The sequence below is a fragment of the Mytilus galloprovincialis genome, chromosome 12 (genome assembly GCF_965363235.1).
Source record: "Mytilus galloprovincialis chromosome 12, xbMytGall1.hap1.1, whole genome shotgun sequence".
Lineage (NCBI taxonomy): Eukaryota > Metazoa > Mollusca > Bivalvia > Mytilida > Mytilidae > Mytilus > Mytilus galloprovincialis.
The window spans coordinates 44,186,938-44,212,994 of record NC_134849.1 but is presented as its reverse complement, the minus strand read 5'-3'; the positions used below and the strand labels follow the sequence as shown (position 1 = coordinate 44,212,994).

The 26,057-nt window shown below is 33.3% G+C and overlaps 1 protein-coding gene and 1 long non-coding RNA gene across 2 annotated transcripts; both read left to right on the top strand.

Moving 5' to 3' along the window:
* Nucleotides 1–424: 424 nt before the first annotated feature.
* Nucleotides 425–2,963, top strand: LOC143055313 (uncharacterized). The gene is made up of 2 exons (XR_012971980.1): nucleotides 425–643; nucleotides 2,285–2,963. It is a non-coding gene; the product is annotated as an uncharacterized LOC143055313 (long non-coding RNA).
* Nucleotides 2,964–18,892: 15,929 nt separating this feature from the next.
* On the top strand, nucleotides 18,893–24,912 carry LOC143055562 (glutaminase kidney isoform, mitochondrial-like). The gene is made up of 3 exons (XM_076228718.1): nucleotides 18,893–19,011; nucleotides 19,964–20,093; nucleotides 24,821–24,912. Exons 1-3 carry the CDS (start codon nucleotides 18,938–18,940, stop codon nucleotides 24,902–24,904), a joined length of 288 nt encoding a protein of 95 aa, XP_076084833.1. The 5' UTR covers nucleotides 18,893–18,937; the 3' UTR covers nucleotides 24,905–24,912.
* The last annotated feature ends 1,145 nt before the right edge of the window (nucleotides 24,913–26,057 follow it).

The window sequence follows — 26,057 nt, the reverse complement described above, 5'->3', positions numbered from 1 at the left end:
GGCGAGTTTTTGATAAACAAATGTCTGCATTTTGTTCACATATGACATGCTTTCTATAATTCACATAGAAATGTCTGTATTATGTTCACATATGACATGCTTTCTATAATTCACAAAGAAAACAATTTATACTGGGCAAATAATGTCTGTATTATGTTCACATATGAATCGCACTCTATAATTCACAAAGAAAACAATTTATACTTGGCAAACAATGTTTGTATTATGTTCACATATGACATGCTTTCTATAATTCACAAAGAAAACAATTTATACCAGGCAAACAATGTTGTATTATGTTCACATATGACATGCATTCTATAATTTACAATGAAAACAATTTATACCGGGAAAACAATGTTTTTATTATGTTCTTATATGACATATTATATTCTATGATGTTCATAAAGATTTCATTCACACATTTATGGACTGATGAGAAAGAAAAAACTTTTTATTTACAGAAATGGACATCATCATTTATCTTTCTCAACATTATTGCTGTATTAAACACATTAGAAAAAAAGAAGACTATGAAAATTTGGCAGTTTTGTTCCTGTGATGCAATGATGTCAGTTCATTTGGTTTTGGAAAAAGCAGATGCTGGTTAGCTTAAGAGTACTTTTTTTGCTGTAATTGTGAGGTACTTATTGATAAAGAAATAGCCTTTCTATGATTTGGATAATTTATTTCCGTATTAAAATCATTTTGTCAACTGTTATGTAAGTGCCAAATTAAAGACAGACGTGATTAGAAATGAAATATCATAATACAACTACTGTGGATTCATTTAGTTTTTTTGGGTACTAATTTTCATGGATTAGGAAGACTTGCATATTCGTGGATATTTGTTTGTGTGGTTTTTGTAGAGCCTGTGACTTTTTTTCGCAATAGCTTGACATAGGGATAGTGATCCAGCGGAGGCATTAGCTATCTTCTTAAAAGCTTTTATATTTTAGGAGGTGGAAGACCTGGATGCCTCAAACTTTGTATATGGATGCCTCAAACTTTGTATATGGATGCCTCATGTCACAAAGTTTCCGTCAGTCCCATGTCTAATGTCCTTGACCTCATTTTCATGGTTCAGTGACTACTTGAAAAAAGTGAACATTTTTGGTAATGTTAATTTCTCTCTTATTATAAGTAATAACATAACTATATTTGGTATGTGCCTACCTTGCAAGGTCCTCATGTCCGTCAGACAGTTTCCACTTGACCTCGACCTCATTTCATGGATCAGTGAACAAAGTTAAGTTTTGGTGGTCAATTCCATATCTCAAATACTATAAGCAATAGGTCTTGTATATTCGGTGAATGGAAGGACTGTAAGGTGTACATGTCCAACTGGCAGGTGTCATCTGACCTTGACCTCATTTTCATGGTTCAGTGGTTATAGTTAAGTTTTTGTGTTTTGGTCTGTTTTTCTTATACTATATGCAATAGGTGTACTATATTTTGTGTATAAAATGATTGTAAGATGTACATGTCTAGCTGACAGGTGTCATCTGACCCTATTTTCATGATTTAGTGACTCAAGTGAAGGTTTTTGGGATACGATAGCTTTCAAGCAATCTGTAGACTTATACGATTGGCTCAGGGTGTCATGCCCTCACGTCAACCGTTTTATTCTAAACATTTTGGAACATCTCAGATTCTTATGATTGTCTTGGTTTAAAAGGTAAAAACAAACAAATGGATTGAACTTAAACAACTGTCCTATAATGTTCTTTTCATAATCTTCATGTTTGATATTTCCCTTGACTTATATGCATGTTTTTAACAACACGGAAAATCAGAATTAAGCAGTATAGTTTTCTTGACTTCAAGGGGTATTAGATTGAATAGTTGCTCTGGATTTCCCACTCAATTTATTAATTTATAACTCATGGGATCCTTTCTATGTATGTCTACTATTGAGGGTTATTGTTGTTGCATAATTCTAAATCATATTCACATTTAAATTAAAATAAATGTAGTCCACATCGTAAAAGTAACTACAACACCCCTTCAGGCGAAATGGAGTCTTCCATATTATAGTTTCGAGTTGTCTCCCTTCTGGAAGTAACTGAATCAAAACAACATGTTGAGAAAAATAAAATTGTTTTGTCGATAAACGTCGTATTATATTAAAAACGATTGCAATTTAAACCGAGGAATGTGTACGGAAAGACGTCGTGATCACTGACCCAAAGGAAATTAAATATATAAAGAGTTAGGAATGGGGTTTCTCCTATAATTAACGTAGGAAAATAGGTGATAAATGTATAAATGATTTATTTTTCAGGTTTTATGGACATATTTTATTTCCTTGCACCCAATGTTGTATGATGATTCGTCATGGCTCACCAAGTGTAGAAATTCCAAGATGACTCAAGAAGAGATTTTATTCGCTATATTCCGTTCAAATTTTGATCGTGATTCTATAATTGAACTTTGTACACCTTAACTAATGGACAAATGTTGAAATATTTTGACACAGAAGCGTTGGATTAATAAACTTTTCATTCTATTAATTTTCAACTAATTTCTTGAAGGACTATCTGAAGAAAATTGGCGGGAAAACGACACAACGCCTACAATCTTGCACCATGTTCTCACAATGGACTCTAATATCCGTTACTGAGCTTCTGTTCCCAGGGCCAGTATTTTTAAAGTCAATGTCAGTATTGGACAGTAATGATAAAGTGCTCTTTTTGTACAGATGGTTCTAATTGATCATTCTTGATCCATGCTAACGTTATAATTGATCAATCGTGATCCATGCTAAAGGTTTTTAATCGATCAATCGTGATCCATTCTAATGTTATAACTGATCAAAAGTGATCCACGCTAATGTGTTAATTTTGATCATTTGTGACTCATGATCATGCTAATGTTTCATCTTTATTGAGGATAAATTAATGTTTGATTAATTTGTGAGCCGTGGCCTTTATTTTGCCAATTAAAATAATAATTCATTTATATCTCTTTGGTATTTTTTCAAGCATGAATCTTAAGTTATTTAAAGAATACCTTTTGATCGAAAGCAAATTCATAATACAAAATAAATGTTTATTAAGTTAAAGGTCATCATAACATGCATGTGAAATTCATCATTAAAATGTGTGAAAACATATGTACAAAAGTCAGCACTAATCAGATATACTTGATCATGTTGATATGAGTTCATAAGTCAGTTCTGGCAGAATATTTGTAGCCAACACGTCGTACTGTATACACAAAGTCCATATTTGTACATTCACCGTATACAAGTTTTGTATTTTGTTCAAGAAGGATCTCCTTTTCATATTTCCGAACGGATGCTTTTACAGTTATCATCTTAATGTAAGATGCTGTTTGCAGTTTCAATAACACAACGACAAAGATAAAATGTTAGGATGGCTAGCGAAAACTGCTCGTTCAGGTGGTCATGAAAAGACTCGGCACCATTCGAATTTGTTGTTCTCGTTTCCTCGGTGTCAGGAAATTTGCGGAAACGTAGTATTGGGAATATGAAAAATTAGCGGAAATGCAATACGCCCTTCGTTTGATATGTTTGAACTTTTCATTTTGCCATTTGATTGGGAATTTTCCGTTTTGAATTTTCTTCGAAGGTCACTAGTTTTGTAATTTTATTTTTCTAAATACAGTGTACATGTACATAAACAACAAAAACTATTTTTTAATCTACGGCTTGGTTTGCCATTACAAGATCTTACAACTATCGCTCGATCGACGGTGTCCAAATTATTGTTACGTTAACTTATTAACCCTATTACATATACAATGTATGTCTATTTGGGTTGCTCACCCAATTTTGTCAATATAACAGAATGACCTGTCGTACATGTGGAAAATTAAGCTGGATATGAAACCAGGTTTAACCCACAGTTTTCTTTTGGAAATATGCCACTGCATGGTAACTTTCGCCCTTCTTTTCTGTACCAAATCAAGCATATGATAGTTGTTTTTCACTCGTTCCGCTAGTGAAAAACGTTAGATTTTAGATTTCCAATCTTGGATTTCCGAGTTCCTTTGTTGTACTTTTTTATAAGCCTGGTATCCTTTTACAACCAATTGGTCAATAAAACTGGTGGCATAAGCCTGGTATTCTTTTACAACCTATCGGTCAATAAAACTGCTGGCATAAGCCTGGTATCCTTTAACAACAAATTGGTCAATAAAACTGTTGTTGTAAGCTTGGTATCCTTTTACAACCAATTGGTCAATAAAACTGCTGTTGTAAGCTTGGTATCCTTTTACAACCAATTGGTCAATAAAACTGCTGTTGTAAGCTTGGTATCCTTTTACAACCAATTGGTCAATAAAACTGCTGTTGTAAGCTTGGTATCCTTTTACAACCAATTGGTCAATAAAACTGCTGTTGTAAGCTTGGTATCCTTTTACAACCAATTGGTCAATAAAACTGCTGTTGTAAGCTTGGTATCCTTTAACAACAAATTGGTCAATAAAACTGCTGTTGTAAGCTTGGTATCCTTTTACAACCAATTGGTCAATAAAACTGCTGTTGTAAGCTTGGTATCCTTTTACAACCAATTGGTCAATAAAACTGCTGTTGTAAGCTTGGTATCCTTTAACAACAAATTGGTCAATAAAACTGCTGTTGTAAGCTTGGTATCCTTTAACAACAAATTGGTCAATAAAACTGCTGTTGTAAGCTTGGTATCCTTTTACAACCAATTGGTCAATAAAACTGCTGTTGTAAGCTTGGTATCCTTTTACAACAAATTGGTCAATAAAACTGCTGTTGTAAGCTTGGTATCCTTTTACAACCAATTGGTCAATAAAACTGCTGTTGTAAGCTTGGTATCCTTTAACAACAAATTGGTCAATAAAACTGCTGTTGTAAGCTTGGTATCCTTTTACAACCAATTGGTCAATAAAACTGCTGTTGTAAGCTTGGTATCCTTTTACAACCAATCGGTCAATAAAACTGCTGTTATAAGCTTGGTATCCTTTTACAACCAATTGGTCAATAAAACTGCTGTTGTAAGCTTGGTATCCTTTTACAACCAATTGGTCAATAAAACTGCTGTTGTAAGCTTGGTATCCTTTAACAACAAATTGGTCAATAAAACTGCTGTTGTAAGCTTGGTATCCTTTTACAACCAATTGGTCAATAAAACTGCTGTTGAAAGCTTGGTATCCTTTAACAACAAATTGGTCAATAAAACTGCTGTTGTAAGCTTGGTATCCTTTAACAACAAATTGGTCAATAAAACTGCTGTTGTAAGCTTGGTATCCTTTTACAACCAATCGGTCAATAAAACTGCTGTTATAAGCTTGGTATCCTTTTACAACCAATCGGTCAATAAAACTGCTGTTGTAAGCTTGGTATCCTTTTACAACCAATTGGTCAATAAAACTGCTTTTATAAGCTTGGTATCCTTTTACAACCAATTGGTCAATAAAACTGCTGTTAACGTTGTAAGCTTGGTATCCTTTTACAACAAATTGGTCAATAAAACTGCTGTTGTAAGCTTGGTATCCTTTTACAACCAATTGGTCAATAAAACTGCTGTTAACGTTGTAAGCTTGGTATCCTTTTACAACAAATTGGTCAATAAAACTGCTTTTATAAGCTTGGTATCCTTTTACAACCAATTTCTCAATAATTGATACTGCTGCTAGATATGTCGCTATAAGATAAGATAGTTTCACTTTGTATGTTTTGTAAAAGATAGTTTACGCAACTACAATCATGGTTAATAAAAAAAAAAGCAAGTGTATGAGACATATTATTTTATTTTATTTTTTTATTTGAAGTCATTTATGACTTTTATTTAAACAAATGCTATTAATCATCGTTACTTCATGCTCGTATTAAAATAAAAAAAAATAGAATAACACATACGTACATCACGGTCTTTTTAGATTGTCCAGTTTAGAAAGATTTGCGTTCTTACTTATTTAACCAATAAAATTAAGAATGAAAATTAAGAATATTTATAACACGTGAATTAAGATTTGGCGTTCATGACTATCAAAGAGACCAATTTTCAACAAGAGACCAAATGGCCGGTATAGAAGTAAGCTACTTGTAATTATTTTAAAAGGTGATCGTACGACCTTTATTAAACATGAAATTGTTTATGAAAACCTACAGTCCGAGGTATTTAAAAGCCTCGGAAAGGTTAATTAATAGTACTGAAACCAGAGTTCATTTTAAAAAACTTTAATGGTCCGGAAGAACACACACCTAAATTATATATCGATGGAAAGAGGGAAACGTGTACAATAAGAAAAGTTGGGTCGTAAAAATACAGAGTGTTCACAATTTTGTGAAATTGAGGCCAAAGGTCAGACCTAAAAATATCAATATTTCAACCACAAGAACAAAAAGGAGAAATATTATGATATTTATTCAATAGAATGCTACAAAAACGATTCAATCATAAGCATATGCTATAAACGATGTTAAAACGACAAATTTGACTACTTATATGAAGAGTTGCCATTACAAAATGGCGTTGATTTGGAACCTTCTGATTTTTTTCCATTTAAGACATAGCTAAAGAAGAAGTGGCCTTGGCCTTTTCACATCCATAAACTTTCATATTGTGTATAGTATTTCATTATAGTATATTACAGAATTATTTTCTAAAGTATAAAACACCAGTTTATCAAATTATTTCAATATTTTTTCTATCTTTGAAAAAAACAAAATTCAAGCGCTGAAACAGTGCATTTAATTTTGCATCTTTAAGGTTGTGTATTTTGTGAAAATTAGTATCTAGTTATAGATAAATACATATGTATTTGGAAAGTCTGGACAGAGCAGTTATTACACAAAATATATTATAGTCACCCGAGGCGAATGCGAGGTTTAAAAAAAATTGAGTGTAAAACAAATTCAGTTTGGTGCATAAACATTTTTTAGTTAACTCATTAATTTTTTAAGGGAAGGATGAAAAATTATACAATGCAATGCCAATTTTCTAATGTTGTAATTCAAAATCAGTCATGATCCTTATATAAATTTTAAAAAGCGACACACAATAGCTCAAGTATTCACAAAATAGGGACATGAATCAATCTCTTAGTCATCATATGCGGATTCAGTACGCGTATTAGCATTACAAGACACTTCCCTTTTTTTTATAAGAATAAGAACAAGTTCGGCGCAGGACAGAGTTTGTTCAAAGCAAACACAGTTTTTTAGTACAAATGCTATCTGGAGCGTAAATACCGTCATGATTTGGTCAAACTCGTCAGATATAGTCTTACCTTTGCATAGGAAACACAAAAGAAATGTGAGTACAACGTTTCGATCAATGTTCGTGACCCATATTCGCATATGCATATGCATGATGTATCTGCACTGCCAATCCCAAATGTAATGGCCGGGGCGAATGTTGATACAGAAACGATTGATTTTGTAATAGCCATACATTTACGAATTTTTGTTATCTTTAGGGACAATATACGGTTCAGAAGCGCCTTTGTGTTATTTTTCATCGATTAACTATCAAATGAACTTTTGAGCCTAGGCTCCGTGTTGAAGACCGGACCGTGACCTATAATGGTTTACTTTTATAAATTGTCACTTGGATGGTGTGTTGTATCATTGGCACTCATACCACATCTTCCTATATCTATTAACAAGCTATGCGGGCATCATTTCCATAGAAATACCAAAACGAGGACATAGCTCATAAGAGCACTGGTGGCAGGATGAAGTAATTGTTCTACTTTTAATGTATCCTTGATATTTTCAGACACACCTTGGTGTAATTCTGAAAATCTTAATATAGACTTCAATTTTTCCTGCAGCAGATATGGCATCCCCTAAATTGAGTTCAGAGCTAAACTCTATAATTCATATCCCTTGGCCCCACTGTGTCTGAATTGTAAGGTGTCACAATATCTAGTTAGTTCTGGAGTTTGGCAGTTTGGTAAGCATCAGAGACAATTTTGGGTAAAATTGATCGGTATATATAGAGGATGTGCTACATGAGAAAGGCTTTTTCTTATGGAAGAACAAATTACATCACTAACAATCGTTATTAATAAACTGACAGCAAGTTCAAATTCTAATTTTTCAGTGACTGTTTTACTTAATTGCACAGGTGTTGACTTCAATAAGTACTTGATTATGCATGGATAAATGATTACTCACATTAATAAGCACAACTTAAAAGACTGTCAACACGTTTAGAGGTTTTTCTTTTACACAAAAATCCTGTTTTCATATCCAAACTACAAAGAAGAAACTGAGCGCGAGATCGTATAAAAGTGTCAGGTTGTGATGATACATGTCGATCAATTTGATCACATATATGGATTTCTGTTGTTTCTAATTTAAAGTTCCCCAAGGGTGACTGGGGAAATGAAATATGGTCACTTGGTCTTCCCCCGATCGCCAGTATAACGAAGTTGGGCGTCCGTTTGGTTGTGCGGGATGTATCAAGTTCGCAGTCACGTCCGGTCAGAATGGGGACATTAAAACCGATGCCTCGTGTAAACACCTTTGCATCAACTCTTTGAGGGGTCCGTAGGTGGCATGTTGCAATGGAAAATTTCTGTCCCAATCCAATATCCCATCATTTTCCAGTGGCAGTCGAAATTTTCCCGATCATCATCCCGAATGGCCTCTATTATGACAAAACCTACCTATTGCATGCAGTCAGCTCTTCTACATTATGGAATATAAAGCTTTCTACAAATCGTTTACGACGCCACAGCCACTGGATTTTACTCCATATAGGTCTTGGATTCTACGACTTTTGTCACAGGTGAGAAAACAATATGGTACTAACTAATGACCATCAACACATGCACTGTAACTTTTAACCCCAATTGAAAAAAACACACCCTTATTAAACCAGTTTATTTTTCCAGAGAAGAAAAGAAAGCCAGTGTCTAGCTATAGCTGCCATCAGAGACATATAATACAAAGTATCTGCTGTAATCAATGCCAACTTGCGAAATTCTAAAAAAAAAATGAAATTATCAAGAGGGAAAGTAAATATTCAAAAAAGATATTTTCATAAACCAATCATGGTGTCAAAATTTGAGCAATATAATCAAAAGACTTAATGGTAGCCTTCGTCTGTTGTCTGCTCTTTGGTCGGGTTGTTGTCTCTTTGACATGTTTCCCATTTCAAAACATAAAGTCTTTTGGAAGCCACGCGGCAACTCGGAGAAAGTACGTAATCTTCTGCAAAGCATTCTACGGGAGCCCGAGACAGCTCCTGGTCGATTTTTATCATTCATTTTCAAACTACATTAATATTTTCTAAAATTTTAAACAAACGATATTTTTAAACAATTTCATTGACAAAAAATTAGCCTTTTGGAAGTCAATGCAACTTGGAGAAAATGCCTACCGGCTACGTTTTCTTATCAGTCAATCATTCAAGAAGGGGGATAGGACCTTTATCGGAACTCCGGGATCAAGTGTTTTTAAACTCGGGATTTTGGGATTGACCATTTCGGGATCCGGAAATTCTTTTTTTCAAATTTCGGGATGCCGGGATTTCATTTATTTGAATTCGGGACCTTGGGATCTCGTGTTTTTAAGCCCAGGATTTCGGGGGGCCCACTGACTGCCTAAGAGGGACGCTTCAGTTATTCCCTATATATATATATGCAACCATTTTTTTCCTAAAAAGCCCCCCCCCCCCCCTTAATCCGCCTCTGACAAATTATTTAACTTGCATATAATTTTCAAGAAAATGAGTATAACAATGTTGCAAGAAGTCATAATTATTTGGACTTATGTTATGGTCGGTTATGAGGGTTTGGATGAGGGGGGGGGGTCTTTTATTCTGTAAACATTTAATTTTCACCCCTTTTTTTCTCTAATCTTCAAAAAATTAACCCCTTTTTTCTCTAATCTTCATTTTTTTGCCCGTTATTTTCTAATCTTCATTTTTAAGGGCATTATTCTTTTTAAATCATTTAACCCCATCAAAACCCTCGGTTATCATAAAGTTATTTTTATATTATTATTCTCTATTTAATAACCCTATTCACACCCTCGTACATGTTTATTGAAATAAGAAAGTTATACACATATACATATATAAGGGTTTTGGTTTTCCACGTGTATTTGTTGACATCTTCAAACAAAAATGTACTTATCAACCAATTAAAATGCCGTATTTGTACACACCTCCATAGTTATGAGTAGTTTCCCTTGTCATCTAACAACATTTTCTATACGATTGCAAACTTCCAGACTGCAAGAAAGCCAGTCTACTTCCTGTTGAAATATTAACAGAAGACATTTTTCTCTAAAATTAATTTACATGTGGAAAAACTTGCTTATATGATAGTTTGTACAGGTGCTTTCAGAAAAATCTTGCCTTTGTTTATGTAAAAGACAGATTTAATTAGATTCAACGTAAAACATTTCTACTGGCTTACAACATTGGACGAAAATCTACTATTAATTTAGTACTATGCATCGACATGTAACCTTTGTAAAGAAAATAATCAAGCTTGAAAACTTTGGACGATATTCTAAGAATGGTTTTACACTGGTTGGTTCTTGTAAATCTGTAATAAACAGACACTGGTACAACACTGGTACCAACAATCCAAACACTTACCATACACAATTTCCAGCAAAAGAGGAAAAGTAAGTTATGCCTATATTTATCATGATTTATACATAATTGCAAATATGTTCTTGTAGATATGCTTGTTGTATTGCTCACACTAGGAAATATTGAATTATGAAAAATTAGGAAATTAGCTAGTTTCTTCATGTTTAGAATCAGTTTAAGAATGAATCCTGGATTTCCTTTCTACTATCATGACTATTAAGTATATAAAAAGGAGACTGCAAACCAATGACACGACCATTAAAAAGTCTTTAACTGTATATATAGGGGTGGCAAATTGACTCTTTTTCTAAAACTTGAACGTTGCTAACACCATGATTATACAAAAGAATGTAGCCAAACTAAAGTGATGATGACTGACTTTTAAATTTTACACAGACTTAAAAAATAGCTATGAGACATTGCTGACACCAAGATTTTACAATCATAGCATGAACAAGATGTAATGACATTGACGACATCAAGATTTTACAGAACATGCACAAGTCCTATAATATACGACTTCAGAGCCTGAGGTTCATATCATTGATCATTTACATTCAATGTTTTTATTGGATTTTTAGCTCACCTGTCCTTTGTTTTATATGCAAATATATATAGACCAAGGTGAGCAACACAGGCTCTTTTGACCCTTTAGTTTTTATTCGAATGACAATTTTTTTTTTAGTCATATATTGGTCATATTGGTATCATGTCGTCGTCAGCATCTTCCACAGACAGATTATTTCTGGATAATAACTTTAGTATTAGTAAATAGAAATCAATAGAATTTTAACACAAGGTTCATAATCACTAAATTAATGTTGGGAATGAATTTGGTTTTTATTGTCCCAACAGTTAAGGAATTAGGGGCCAAAAAGGGGCACAAATAAGCATTTTTAGCTCACCTGACCTGAAAGGTCAAGTGAGCTTTTCTCATCACTTGGCGTCCGTCGTCCGTCGTCCTGCGTCCGTCGTCCGTCATCCGTAAACTTTTACAAAAATCTTCTCCTCTGAAACTACTGGGCCAAATTCTGCCAAACTTGGCCACAATCATCCTTGGGGTATCTAGTTTAAAAAATGTGTGGCGTGACCCGTCAAACCAACCAAGATGGCCGCCATGGCTGAAAATAGAACATAGGGGTAAAATGCAGTTTTTGGCTTATAACTCAAAAACCAAAGCATTTAGAGCAAATCTGACATGGGGTAAAATGATTGATCAGGTCAAGACCTATCTGCCTTGAAATTTTCAGACGAATAGGACAACCTGTTGTTGGGTTGCTGCCTGTGAAATAGTTATTTTAAGGAAATTTTGCAGTTTTTGGTTATTATCTTGAATACTATTATAGATAGAGATAAACTGTAAACAGCAATAATGTTCAGCAAAGTAAGATCTACAAATAAGTCAGCATGATCAAAATTGTTAGAGGACCCCTTAAGGAGTTATTGCCCTTTAGTCAATATTGAACATCTTTTCGTCATTTTTGTAACTTGTATAAAAATCTTTTCTAAAACGTCCTTGGCCAAATTTAACCAAACTTGGCCACAATCATAATACTAGGGTATCTATTTTAAAAAAAAGTGTCTAATGACCCCACCTACCAACGAAGATGGCCGACATCAGTAAACACATTAACAGGTGAGCGACACAGGCTCTTGAGAGCCTCTAGATTGTGGTCTTCGCACAATAACTTTAGTATAAGAAAATAGAAATCTATAAAATTTAAACACAAGGTTTATGACCACAAAAAAAAAAGTTGGGATTGATGTTGGGGTTCTTTGATATGCTGATTCTAACAGTGTATTTAGATTCTTAAATTTTGATCCCATTTTCAAATTGGTCTACAATCTGACAATGTACATTAACATGATTAAGGTCCAAAGTGTCCAAAATTAAACTTAGTTTGATTTTAACAAAAATTGAATTCTTGGGGTTCTTTAATATGCTGAATATAAACATGTACGTAGATTTTTGATTATGGGCTCAGGTTTCAAGTTGGTCCAAATTAGGGTCCAGAATTTGGTACACTTTAATACATGTATACCATTCAGGATTCCCCCTTCAAACTTTCATTTTTATAACAAAACATTATTGTTTCCAGTACTTAGAGACATAGCTTGATCAGGTCATGAAATTGAGAATGAAAATGGAAAATGTATCAAAGAGACAACAACCCGACCAAAGAGCAGAAAACAGCGGTAGGCCAACAATGGGTCTTTAACATCGCAAGAAAATCCTGCACCTAGAGGCGGGTTTCAGCTGGCCCCTAAATAAAATGTGTACTAGCTAGTTCAATCAAAATGAATGTCACTAAAACATATAAATAAACTTAAATTATAAAACATACAGAACTAACAAAGGCCAGAGACTCATGATTTGGGACATGTATGCATTGTAAGGCCAAATAAAAAAGTATGTGTGGTTCCAGTTACATCTGAAAAAAAGTTAGGGTAGGTAGGTAGGGAATTTTTTTTTATTTTATGTTTTTTTTTACATTGAGCAGTTGAGTCTATGGGAGCAACATTCTGACTTTAACAGTGCTTAATGAAAAATGACAATAAAGTATTTAGGGTAGAGTATTTTTTAGCCGAAAAAGTAGGGACGGTAGGGTTACTGGAACCACACATATTTTTATTTGGCCTAATATATGCCCGATCTACTTAAAATGAGACATTTATTCAACTAAGATTTGATTGTTTCACCATGGTAACTGTAATTGTGATAATATATTATATATATCATTTACAGAGTTCTTGCATCAAGAAAACTACCAAAAGAACGGTAATTTCTAGCAAGATTGTTTTTCATGTGCACTTTTTTTTCTAAACGATTTCAACACAACTTGTGCATGGTGTTTTATATTTTTATTCTTCTTTTAGACACTGCTTTAACACACACATGCAAGTCAGTTAAAATCTCTTTTTGGGGGTGTAAAGTTTTTTCATTATGAACAGTGTTCTAATTTCACTCCAAAATATCTTTCTGTGTGCCAAATGTTATATTTGACAAAGACATAAATATGTGTCATGACAATATTTTAGAGTAAATCACTGATCACAATCCAGAGTGATATTTAAATTAATTCCCCCTGTGTGTGTATTGTATGCACATTGGTACCAGATATACAGGGTTGTTTGCACATTTTTACATTTCACAATAAAAACTGAACATTTTTTGTAATATATATATATATATATATATATATACATGTATATCCATGTAACTTTTATACACATGTACATGTATATATTTTTCTCTAATTCTTCGTCAATTTATCCCTTTCCGCACCCATTGTATAAAAAAAATTTAATCAACGTTTGATCTCAGCACTTCATTGGTTAAAATCCGATTATGACGTCGAATTTTCTTGCTTTCCTCTGAATTTCCTATTGTGACGGCATGAAAAAAGGCGACCATGCCCGATGACGTCACATAGAAAAAACACATCTTTTTGCAGATCATTGGAAAAGTTTGCCTGCATAATGTTAGAAAATCATTAGAGAAACAGATTCTACCACCAAATCTCGTGTATTACGATATTTATCCACTCTCGACAGTTAAATTTTAAATATATATATATATTTAAAATGCTCGGGCAAGCCTCCCGTTTTAAATTTAAAAATTTAACTGTCTCGAGTGGATAAATATCGTATTACACTCGATGCAGTGGTAGAATCTATATTTATGCAACACATCCTGTAGTTTGTCTGTTTGAACTATCAACTTCATCAACATGAGGTACATCATTAATTTTGTGTAGATATATAAACCAACTCAAAATGAATAGAACTTTATATTTTGTAGAGAATCCTGGGCAATACAGAATTTTGAAGATAGATTGTTTGATTACCTTAGTGATAATGGTGACAGGTTGAGTGTGCAAAAATTTAGATCTGTAAGAAATGCCATGTTATCATGTTTAAACTAGAAATCAGTTGAATCTGGAATAATTTTGAATTCTCGAAAATTGATTAGAAATTTAAATATATGATGAAAACTAACCCAACTAAACATGCTAAATAGGGTTAGTCATGTGAGCCTGGCTAAGGTCAATTTTACTTTCACTATCATTTCAGTATGAATTAATAACCCCCTTTACTGGGCCTTAGCCATGGACTCACAGCTAACCCTATTTAGTTGGTTTAGTTTTCATCCTAAATTTCTCATCAATTTTCCAGATTCAAATACTTCCTTGTTTTTATTCTATCTGATTAAAATACAGATCATGTGTTCAAACATTGCTCATTAGGATGTGACAAGACTCCATTTTACTTTCTGTTCTGGTATTTATTATTTCAGCCAATGAAATTTCAGCTTTCAAATTCTTGATGGTCCCCTACAGAAAAAAAAGTTGAGGGCCTGTTGATGGCCATGTGGCGGACAGTTGAGGGCTAGCTGTTTTAAGCAAAATAGTTGAGGGCTAGGTGTTGAGCATCTTAGCTCAACTCAAACCTGGCCAAGCACTGTATGTTGGATAGATGTTGCTCAACTGGCCCTCAACTGAAGCTGGCCATTAAGTTGAGGAAAAGTTGAGCAATTGATCTTTCATTGGTTTTCATATAGTTGAGCAAAAGTTGAGCTTTCAGACTTCGAAATTTTTGTAGTTGAGCAAAAGTTGAGCATTCAGATTTTGAAATTTTTGTGGTTGAGGAAAAGTTGAGCGTTCAGACTTTGATTTTCTTTATAGTTGAGCAAAAGTTGAGCAAATAGAAATATGACCTGGTGATATAAATGTTATGTGCCATCTGGTTTATCTGTCTTTAGTGCAAATGGACAGGAAGTATTATTATAATTGTACACAAAGTTTGAGGCAAAATTAAGGGAAGCTTTCAATTTTATACATTTTTTCTGTATCTTAACTTAACTAAATCTTTGACATAAAGATAAAAAAACAAACAGTATTTCTTTTATTATAAGATATATCAAATATTCAAGATTTAGGTAATTAACAGTTATTATTAGGGGCAAATCTCAAAGTGATCACACTGTCACAATACCCAAAAGAACCTCAAACATTTAAAATTTGAACTGGGTTTGAGCATGCACATGGCAAGCAAAGACGTCTTCTAGCTATCATGAATAAAATATGAATTTTACAATGAATGTAGATAAAAAAAGTTACAAATAACTGTATTGACATTGAAAAGTGCAGTGTATTCTTCTGATGACATGACTCTTGGATCTAGGAAGATTGATGTTTAACACATATTTCTGGAAACATCTTTTGGTAAGTACATTGGATAAGATTTGATTTCCACCATTTTGAATAAGTGTATAATTATGCTCTTTTAGTTCAAAATAGTGATATTTAAAGTGTTTTCTTTATAAACTTTAAAGAGTGAAGAAAAAAATGAGACAAAATATTTATGCATTAATTTATATATTGTCAAAATGTGTAAGACAGGAGACATGTTTATTTTATTATTAAGACAATTTGTTTTAGAAAGTATTACTAATAAAATAAGAATATTCTAATATAATGAATTTGGTATAAAACTAGAGATCTATTCTTATTTGCTAGATAACTTCTAAAAAGCAAGGATAAAGCATTCATGTAGTATGTTGTGAGTTAAGATCTTTCAGCAGTATTTTGGCTATAAAAATACACACTTTAAATTTATTTTTTCTACAATGTGTAGTCATCAGTTTGCAATTACCACATAATGCTCAACTTTTTAAGACCTAGCCCTCAACTTTTAATGACCTGGCCCTCATCTATTGGCTACCTAGCCCTCAACTTTTAATGACCTGGCCCTCAACTGTTGGCCAGGTAGCCCTCAACTATAATTGCTCAACTGTTGGACACCTAGCCCTCAACTATGATATTTTCTCAACATTCTCAACTAATTTGAATAAAGTTGAGCATTGATAGTTGAGGGCTACCTAATTTGCATGGCAAAAATCCAGCAAGCCCTCAACTGGCCCTCAACTATTTGCTCAACTGATGGCCAGCTAGCCCTCAACTGGCCCTCAACTGTTAGCTCAACTGGCAGCCAGTTGAGCAATACAGTTGGCCTAGTGATCATTTTTTCTGTATGGGGTGTGTTTTAATTCAACAAAATCAAAGGATTCTTGAAAGGTTTTTAAAAACAGAAAGTAGAGCTGAGTGTTTTCAGATCCTCGTATAAAACAAAACTTAGACACATGATCTTTATTTTAATCCGATTGTTTTTTTATTCAGCATGATCATATAAAAATAAGAAGATCAAGTATAGTGGTATAAAATGTATATGAGACAACTATCCACCAAGTCCAAATGATGCAGTTGTAAGCAGCTCATGATCACTGTACTTCAACAATGAGCAAAACCCTTACCAAATAGTCAACTATAAGAGAGCCTTGCATAACAAAATGTAAAACAATAGACAACTTTCGAGTTCGATGCATTTCCGTCAAAAACTCTGGTTTTAGTGAACATCATTCGTGCGTTTAGGTGCATCATCACTTCCGTTCCAATGTTGAGCGAGTGGCCAGGAAACTATAATGTTATATTGCACGAATCATTTGGCAAATTAAATTCTAATAATTGACAATCAACACTGCTGTCATTAGGGAATTGTAATTAAGTACCTACAAAACAAAAATTATTTCTAGTTTATACTCCACAATGACGATCACTAAGAAGCTTGATGAACGTTAATAGTGCAGGGATACAGGCGACCCCCTCTATCTGGTAAATGACGTCATAAAGGTGCTCATAATTGACGAGTTTTTTCCGGTGACAGATGAACTCGAAAGTGGTCTACAGTGTTTATATATTTCAACTTGTACGATTCGCTCGTGTATGTTACAATGTTTTAGATTTTAACGAGAGAAATTTATGTATTACTGAAAAATTATTACACCAGGGTTTTCGATATCACAAACTAGTCAAAACATTTACTAAATTTATCATCAGTATAAGGACATCATTCGTAAATATAGCTCAACATGCAGACTTCTTATACGTGAGATGAAGGTATTTCACATCCAATTTTTTATGGAAATATTCTTTATAAAGCAGAAAGGTGTCAGTATTCACCTCAAAAACTAATCAAACCTTTGAATAGACTGATTAAGAAGGGATATAGTTACGATACTGTTGTCAGGTCATTAAAGATTGCATATTTTGGCGTTAATATTGATTCACTTATAGGGTCTTTGCATCGGAACTAAACACATTTATTCAAAAACCAGTTGTTGGCATGACACGGCTTATGTTCTTCTCATATATGTTATGATGGTATGATACTAAACCCCTAACGGGAAGGATTGTGCCTGATGTTCAAATGATGAAATCATAATCTTTCAGTCAGTTGAATTCTGGAGCTGGCATGTCAGTTAACTGCTAGTAGTCTGTTGTTATTTATGTATTATTGTCATTTTGTTTATTTTCTTTGGTTACATCTTCTGACATCAGACTCAGACTTCTCTTGAACTGAATTTTAATGTGCGTATTGTTATGCGTTTACTTTTCTACATTGGCTAGAGGTATAGGGGGAGGGTTGAGATCTCACAAACATGTTTAACCCCGCCGCATTTTTGCGCCTGTCCCAAGTTAGGAGCCTCTGGCCTTTGTTAGTCTTGTGTTATTTTAATTTTAGTTTCTTGTGTACAATTTGGAAATTAGTTTGGCGTTCATTATCACTGAACTAGTATAAATGTGTTTAGGGGCCAGCTGAAGGACGCCTCTGGGTGCGGGAATTTCTTGCTACATTGAAGACCTGTTGGGAACCTTCAATCTAATTAAAAACCGATCTCTCATCGCTCCTGTGTCTGATATGTCGCATGGGAGATCTAACGAAACCCACTTTGAGGTCACATGTGAGTGACCTCGTAGGTGTGTCTTTTTCGACCAATGAAATTGAGTCTTCCACGATCTTGGAAGTTTAACGTAAGGCAAAGGGATGTAACTCATTTTATTTACGACGAAATCGTCAGTCAAAATAATTCATAAACCTTTTTGATTGGCTTATTAATAGGTCGTCAACTCATTTGCATATCTTTATAAATTCATGACTTTTAGTTCACTCACATGTGACCTCAAAGCCGGTTTCGTTAGATCTCCCACGCGACATATCAGAAACAGGAGCGATGAGAGATCGGTTTTTAATTAGATTGGGGAACCTTCTGCTGTTGTTTTTTTCTATGGTCGGGTTGTTGTCACTTTGGCACATTCCCCATTTCCATTCTCAATTTTATTGAAACAAGAAAACCAACCATTTCTTAACAAAACAAAACACCCCAAAATCAATTATGATATAATACAGAAACAACCGACAACCACCTAATTACAGGCTCCTGACTTGGGACTAGGTCAATTGTATGACAAATTGTTATTTTCTTCATTCTTCAGGCAATAGCAAATTATGGTTTACATGATTCTGACCCAAGGCTGAAAGAGAGTATGGATAATTTGAACAATGTACAAGCACAGGCAGACCTACATGGTTTGTTTGTTGACAAAAACACATTTAAAGAGTAAGTTATATAGACTTTTAGATGTTATCTTGGGATATTTTGGTTATTGTCATGCATTTTACATCACAAATATGGGTCAGAGACAGTGTGCAGGGACTGTTTTTGGAATAAACTTTTCATCAGACACTAAAATTTAAAACAGTAAATATGATAAAAGCAAAAAGCATAAAGGGAAAAAGCAAAACCATACAAATACATTATTTATTTACATTGTTTCAGTTTTAACAGAATTAAAGTAATGGCTGTTTTGTGAATGAAACTCTAAGGGAATGATTTAAGTAGAGCTTTGTTTTGTAATTTTGAGTTGTCTCCCATTTATATAAAATAAGAAGATTTGGTATGATTGCCAATGAGATAACTAGCCACAAGTTACCAAAGGAGGTAGATGTTAAGAAAATATAGGTCACTGTATAGCCTTCACATTGAGCAGAAATTGTACCAAATACAGGCCCTGACATGACAAACTGTAAAACAATTAAGACTAAAATTTCGTTGCATTTGCTAAGGAACTTCTTATAATCACTTCCTGAAATTTATTCTCAGGCTTCATTTCAGCATTCTATACCATGTGACACAAATTCAGAATCAGGTTCATCCCATATCAACTTTCTGTTTACCAAATACTTACATGTCATAAAAAAAAACTGAAGGATATGGGGTATCCATCCATGACATATAAACACACAAAAAACAAAGCAACAGGGATTTAATTGCTGTTCTTCATCTAAACGTCACATGTATTATACTGACACATACAGGCCATGCATAAAATTTTGGTTACACTTTTTTTAGGGAAAATATACAAGTAAGAGCTTCCTCAAATTTCTTATTGAACTTGATGCAATTAAGTTTTATTTTGTGATTTGATTCCTCTTTAACTTCCTGTTTAAAGAATACGAAACAGGGTTATCATAAGTTAACAATAGCTTCCAACGCTACTTGTTTATTTCAGTTGTATAGCAGATAATATAGTCTTGATAGCCAAAGCCTTCCACAACAGTTTTATCATACCAGATTTCCCTATGTTTAGACAACAAGTAGATGATCTTTATTGGAAAGCTAAGAGTAATAGTGCTGGCAGGGTAAGGTTCTTTATTGGAAAGCTAAGAGTAATAGTGCCGGCGGGGTAAGGTTCTTTATTGGAAAGCTAGGCGTAATAGTGCCGGCAGGGTAAGGTTCTTTATTGGAAAGCTAAGAGTAATAGTGCTGGCAGGGTAAGGTTCGTTATTGGTAAGCTAAGAGTAATAGTGCTGGCAGGGTAAGGTTCTTTGTTGGAAAGCTAAGAGTATTATTGCTGGCAGGGTAAGGTTCTTTATTGGGAAGGTAAGGTTCTTCATTGGAAAGCTAAGAGTAATAGTGCCGGCGGGGTAAAGTTCTTAATTGGAAAGCTAAGAGTAATAGTGGTGGCAGGGTAAGGTTCTTTATTGGAAAGCTAAGAGTAATAGTGCTGGCAGGGTAGGTATCTTTATTGGAAAGCTAAGAGTAATAGTGGTGGCAGGGTAAGGTTCTTTATTGGAAAGCTAAGAGTAATAGTGCTGGCAGGGTAGAGATCTTTATTGGAAAGCTAAAAGTAATAGTGGTGGCAGGGTAAGGTTCTATATAGGAAAGCTCAGAGTTTTATTGCTGGCAGGGTAAGGTTGTACTGACAGGATGTGAATTTTACTTGTTTGTTGTGGACATTGATGTTTGTCTGATAAGGTTGTTATGTTCGGGTAAACTTGGGTATTCCAAGAATCAAATATGATACTTCACTGGGGTTCTGAAAACAATCCAAGAAAAATTTGAAATATGGATGTTTATTACTGTAATTGAAAACAAATCAGTAAGTCATATATGCAAATACAATACAAAGGCTGTAAATTAAAATCATAGATTACTGTAAATTCAGAAATTATTGCAGGCATTGAATTATTTTTGAGATTTTGTCATTTTATACTAATATGTGATTTTAATTTTTACGATTTTAAGAAAATTCATGTTTAATTCATATAAAATATTTCAATAGATTACTGTAAATTCAGAAATTATTGCGGGCATTGAATTATTATTGAGATTTTGTCATTTTAGACTGATATGCGATTTTAATTTGATGATTTTAAGAAAAATCATGTTTAATTCATATAAAATATTTCAAAATGCGAGTTAGAATTATTGAGTTTACAACTCGGACGCATGTTTCGCAATAATAAAAACCTCGCATTTATTTCTGAATTTACAGTAATAAAAACTATCAATGACATTCATGAACATCAAAATGAACATACACATTTGATAGAAGTCAAAAATACATAGCAATAGCATTATTATTTATTCATGAAACTCAATCAACCAAAATTAAGATGTAATGACTACTAATGAATAAAGCCACAAGGTGAAATTCATAAATAAATGTGTATACTTATGCTTACCAAATAAAATATAAGTGTTCTGTCTGATTGGATGGTATTCAAAAATTCTAAATATATCTACTTTACTTCTCGTCATGTCAAGACCATTATTTTTGACATGTATAATTTTGGTTGCCATGAATAATAAGAAATTCTCAATTAAAAATATTTTGAAAATATTATTGTTAGTTATTGCGATTGATTTAAAAGAAAAACAAATATAAAGGGTTCTTTTCATATTTAAACTTATTCATATTTCTCAATACAAAAATCTATACTGAAAGCAAAACAAACAAACGAACAAAAAGCACCTTGCAAAATTAAGCATATTAAAAATTGAAGGGTAGATAATATAGAATCTGAATTTACATACATATACAATAAATAAGGGAGAAACTAGCTCCTTTATCAAGTTTTGGAAAGTGTGGACCTTTATTCTATAATTTGTTAAGTCGTTAAGATATTATTCATAAGATAAATACTTATTTGAAAAATGATACATGTCAATTCAAGGGGAGATAATTATACATGTACTTTTATGCATGGGTGTCTTGCAAGCTATACATTCTATTTGAAGGATGATAAGTTATTAAGTGCTGTGAAAAACATAGTTCTGAGTATGAATCTGAAATTAATATGCATTACACACTATACATACTTAAATAATAACTTACAGCTAATGATTAAAACAAAATAAGGGGAGATAATCAATCTCAATTAATTTAATTGTGGTGAATAACTTCCCCCTGTCAGAATAAAAATTGTTATTAATTATATCCCATAATGAAATTACTAATGATTTTTATTCTGCCAGGGGAGAAATTATTCACCACAAAATATATTAGGAAAAAAGCAATATATACATTTCCATATTTAAGACAATAACATTACAATTTTTATTACTTAACTTCATGATTAAAATCGTGTTACCAGTATGCCAATATAGTCATACCTATATCAAGACTAAAATTGATTCTGTATACATCGAACAAATGTTAAGATAACCTTGTAATGGATAACATTATTATATAGAAATTCTTCCAGTCTTACCATGAATCTAAACTTCTTTTTCAAAGTTAAAACTTGCTTTCTCTTACAAAGCACCTTTCTATTTTTTATCACAATAGAAATGGGTTATCTGACTTGATTTAAAACTAGCTATTTATAATTAGGTTTCAAAATTTAAATTTTCATATAAATGAACATACATTTTTAATGAAAGATTCGATCGAGAATTACTGATGTATATACAAATATATATATATAAAGCATATTATTTACAATAATGACTAGACATAGAAAAAAGGGTAAGCTGTAATTATAATTTATTTTACAAAAGATTTTCATCATACCAGATTTCCCTATGTTTAGACAAAAAAAGATGATCTTTATTTGGTAGTTAAAAGTAAAAGTGGTGGGAGGGTAAGGTAATACATGTACATTGTATTACTGATAAGAGGAAATGATCGCTAATAGCAACCATTTCCTCTTAGCAGCTACTGAGACAGCTCTCCAATGGAGACCAAATGAAATAGTAGTTTACAACTGTAGGTCACTGTGCAGCCTTCAACAATGAACAAAACCGATACTGCATATAATTAGCCTAAAAAAAACAATAATATAAAATATAAAACTATTTGCCTGATTTATGTACAAAACAATAAATGAAAAACAAATATGATTAACATACTGTAGATTCATTATTAGCTCACCTGGCCCGAAGGGCCAAGTGAGCTTTTCCCATCCCTTTGCGTCCGGCGTCGTCGTCGTTCGGCGTCGTTAACTTTTACAAAAATCTTCTCCTCTGAAACTGCTGGGCCAAATTAAACCAAACTTGGCCACAATCATCATTGGGGTATCTAGTTCAAAAAATGTGTGGCGTGACCCTGCCAACCAACCAAGATTGCCGCCATGGCTAAAAATAGAACATAGGGGTAAATGCAGTTTTTGGCTTATAACTCAAAAACCAAAGCATTTAGAGCAAATCTGAAGTGGGGTAAAATTGTTTATCAGGTCAAGATCTATCTGCCCTGAAATTTTCAGAGGAATCAGACAACCCGTTGTTGGGTTGCTGCCCTTGAATATGTAATTTTAAGGAAATTTTGCTGTTTTTGGTTATTATCTTGAATATTATTATAGATAAAGATAAACTGTAAACAGCAATAATGTTCAGCAAAGTAAGAATTACAAATAAGTCAACATGACCGAAATGGTCAGTTGACCCCTTTAGGAGTTATTGCCCTTTATAGTCAATTTTTAACCATTTTTCGTAAATCTTAGTTATCTATTACAAAAATCTTCTCCTCTGAAACTACATGGCCAAATTAATCCAAACTTGGCCACAATCATCTTTGGGGTATCTAGTTTAAAAAATGTGTGGCGTGACCCAGCCAACCAACCAAGATGGCCGCCATGGCTAAAAATAGAACATGGGGTGAAATGTAGATTTTGAATTATAACTCTGAAACCAAAGCATTTAGAGCAAATCTTTCAGGGGTAAAATTGTTTATCAGGTCAACATTTATCTGCTCTGAAATTTTTAGATGAATCGGACAACCCGTTGTTGGGTTGCTGACCCTGAATTGTTAGTTTTAAGGAAATTTTGCTGTTTTTGGTCATTATCTTGAATATTATTATTGATAAAGATAAACTGTAAACAACAATAATGTTCAGCAAAGTAAGATTTACAAATAAGTCAACATGACCGAAATTGTCAATTGACCCCCTTAGGAGTTATTGTTCTTTATAGTCAATTTTTAACAATTTTCATAAAATTTGTAAATTTTTACTAACATTTTCCACTGAAACTAATGGGCCAAGTTCATTATAGATAGAGATAATTTTAAGCAGCAAGAATGTTCAGTAAAGTAAGATGTACAAACACATCACCATCACCAAAACACAATTTTGTCATGAATCCATCTGCTTCCTTTAATATTCACATAGACCAAGGTGAGCGACACAGGCTCTTAAGAGCCTCTAGTTTTTTGTTGGCTACCAATTTTTGTGGATTACGTGGGTACAAGTGAACCACAAAATTAAAAGTTCAACGAATGATATATTTTACATAGGCTTGTACGCAGACTTTTCAAAACCACAAAATTAAATATCCATTAACATGCAAATTTTCCTAATCGACAAAAATTGGTACCCACGAAAATAAACGAATCCACAGTCATGACAGTAGGGATAACTGCTGCAAAAATTATAGCTACTGACTTTGGAATTTTAATTTTTGCAATATTTAGAAAAATCCTTTTTGATTCATATAAAAAAATTCAAAATGCAAATGTAATTATTGCAATGATAACCCTGTCACATTTTTCATATTGACAAAAACATCACAATAATTTCTGAGTTTACAGTAATATATTTGTAATAGAAAAACAAAAAACATAAAAAAATGTAAAATATTTTTACAGGTAGCCAATTATATACCACAGTTGGCCAGGTACAGCCCTGATGATTGGGGAATATCTGTCTGCACAATAGACGGGCAAAGGTAATACTATTTTCAAACCAAGAAAAAAAATATTAAGTCATTTCAGGTAACTCACTTGTGATTGCTAATTATAGATTAGTGTTGATCATCTCAATGAGACTGCTTTTCTCACTTAAGCCGGTACAGTGAGAGTGAGAAAAGCAGTCAAGTTGAGATGACCAATGATATCCTGTTTATCACTATTTTACCTATGACAACAGTGTTAATTTCATTGACAACAGGCATGTGTGCCCTCAGTTTCTAGCGAAAAAAGAATTAGTTACTCTACTGTGCTGAGAAAGGAAATTATAAGTCAATAAGATGAATGGAAAATTTTGTAAAATAGCTATGATAGTTTTTATTTTTAAATTTCTCAACTTTTTAGCGCACCTGGCCCAAAGGGCCAAGTGAGCTTTTCTCATCACTTTGAGTCCGGCGCTGTTGTCGTTAACTTTTACAAAAATCTTCCCCTCTGAAACTACTTGGCCAAATTAAACCAAACTTGGCCATAATTATCATTTGGGTATTTAATTTTAAAAATGTGTCCAGTGACCCGGCCAACCAACCAAGATGGCCGCCATGGCTATAAATAGAACATAGGGGTAAAATGTAGATTTTGGATTATAACTCTGAAACCAAAGCATTTGAGCAAATCTGACAGGGGTAAAATTGTTGTTGGGTTGCTGCCCCTGGAATGGTAATTTTAAGGAAATATTGCGGTTTTTGGTTATTATCTTGAATATTATTATAGATAGAGATAAACTGTAGACAGCATTAATGTTCAGCAAAATAAGATCTTCAAATAAGTCAACATGACCAAAATGGTCAGTTGACCCCTTAAGGAGTTATTGCCCTTTATAGTCATTTTTTACCAATTTTTCATAAATTTTTATAATCGTTTCAAAAATCTTCTCCTCTGAAACTACTTGGCCAAATTTAACCAAAGTGAGCCACAATTATCTTTGGGATATCTTGTTTTAAGAATGTGTGCGGTGATCCAGCCAACCAATCAAGATGGCCACCATGGCTAAAAATAGAACATAGGGGTAAAATGTAGATTTTGGCTTATAACTCTGAAACCAAAGCATTGAGAGCAACTCTGAAGAGGGGTAAAGTTGTTTATGAAGTCAATATCTATCTATCTGCCCTGAAATTTTCAGATGTATTGGACAACTGGT

What these genes read in the sequence shown, in the direction of transcription:
- LOC143055562 (XM_076228718.1), top strand. Translation starts at nt 18,938, where the DNA reads ATGGATAATTTGAACAATGTACAAGCACAGGCAGACCTACATGGTTTG. An exon ending in GACAAAAACACATTTAAAGA is followed by an intron (nt 19,012 to 19,963) that starts GTAAGTTATATA and finishes TGTTTATTTCAG; the next exon opens with TTGTATAGCAGATAATATAG. An exon ending in AGAGTAATAGTGCTGGCAGG is followed by an intron (nt 20,094 to 24,820) that starts GTAAGGTTCTTT and finishes ATATTTTTACAG; the next exon opens with GTAGCCAATTATATACCACA.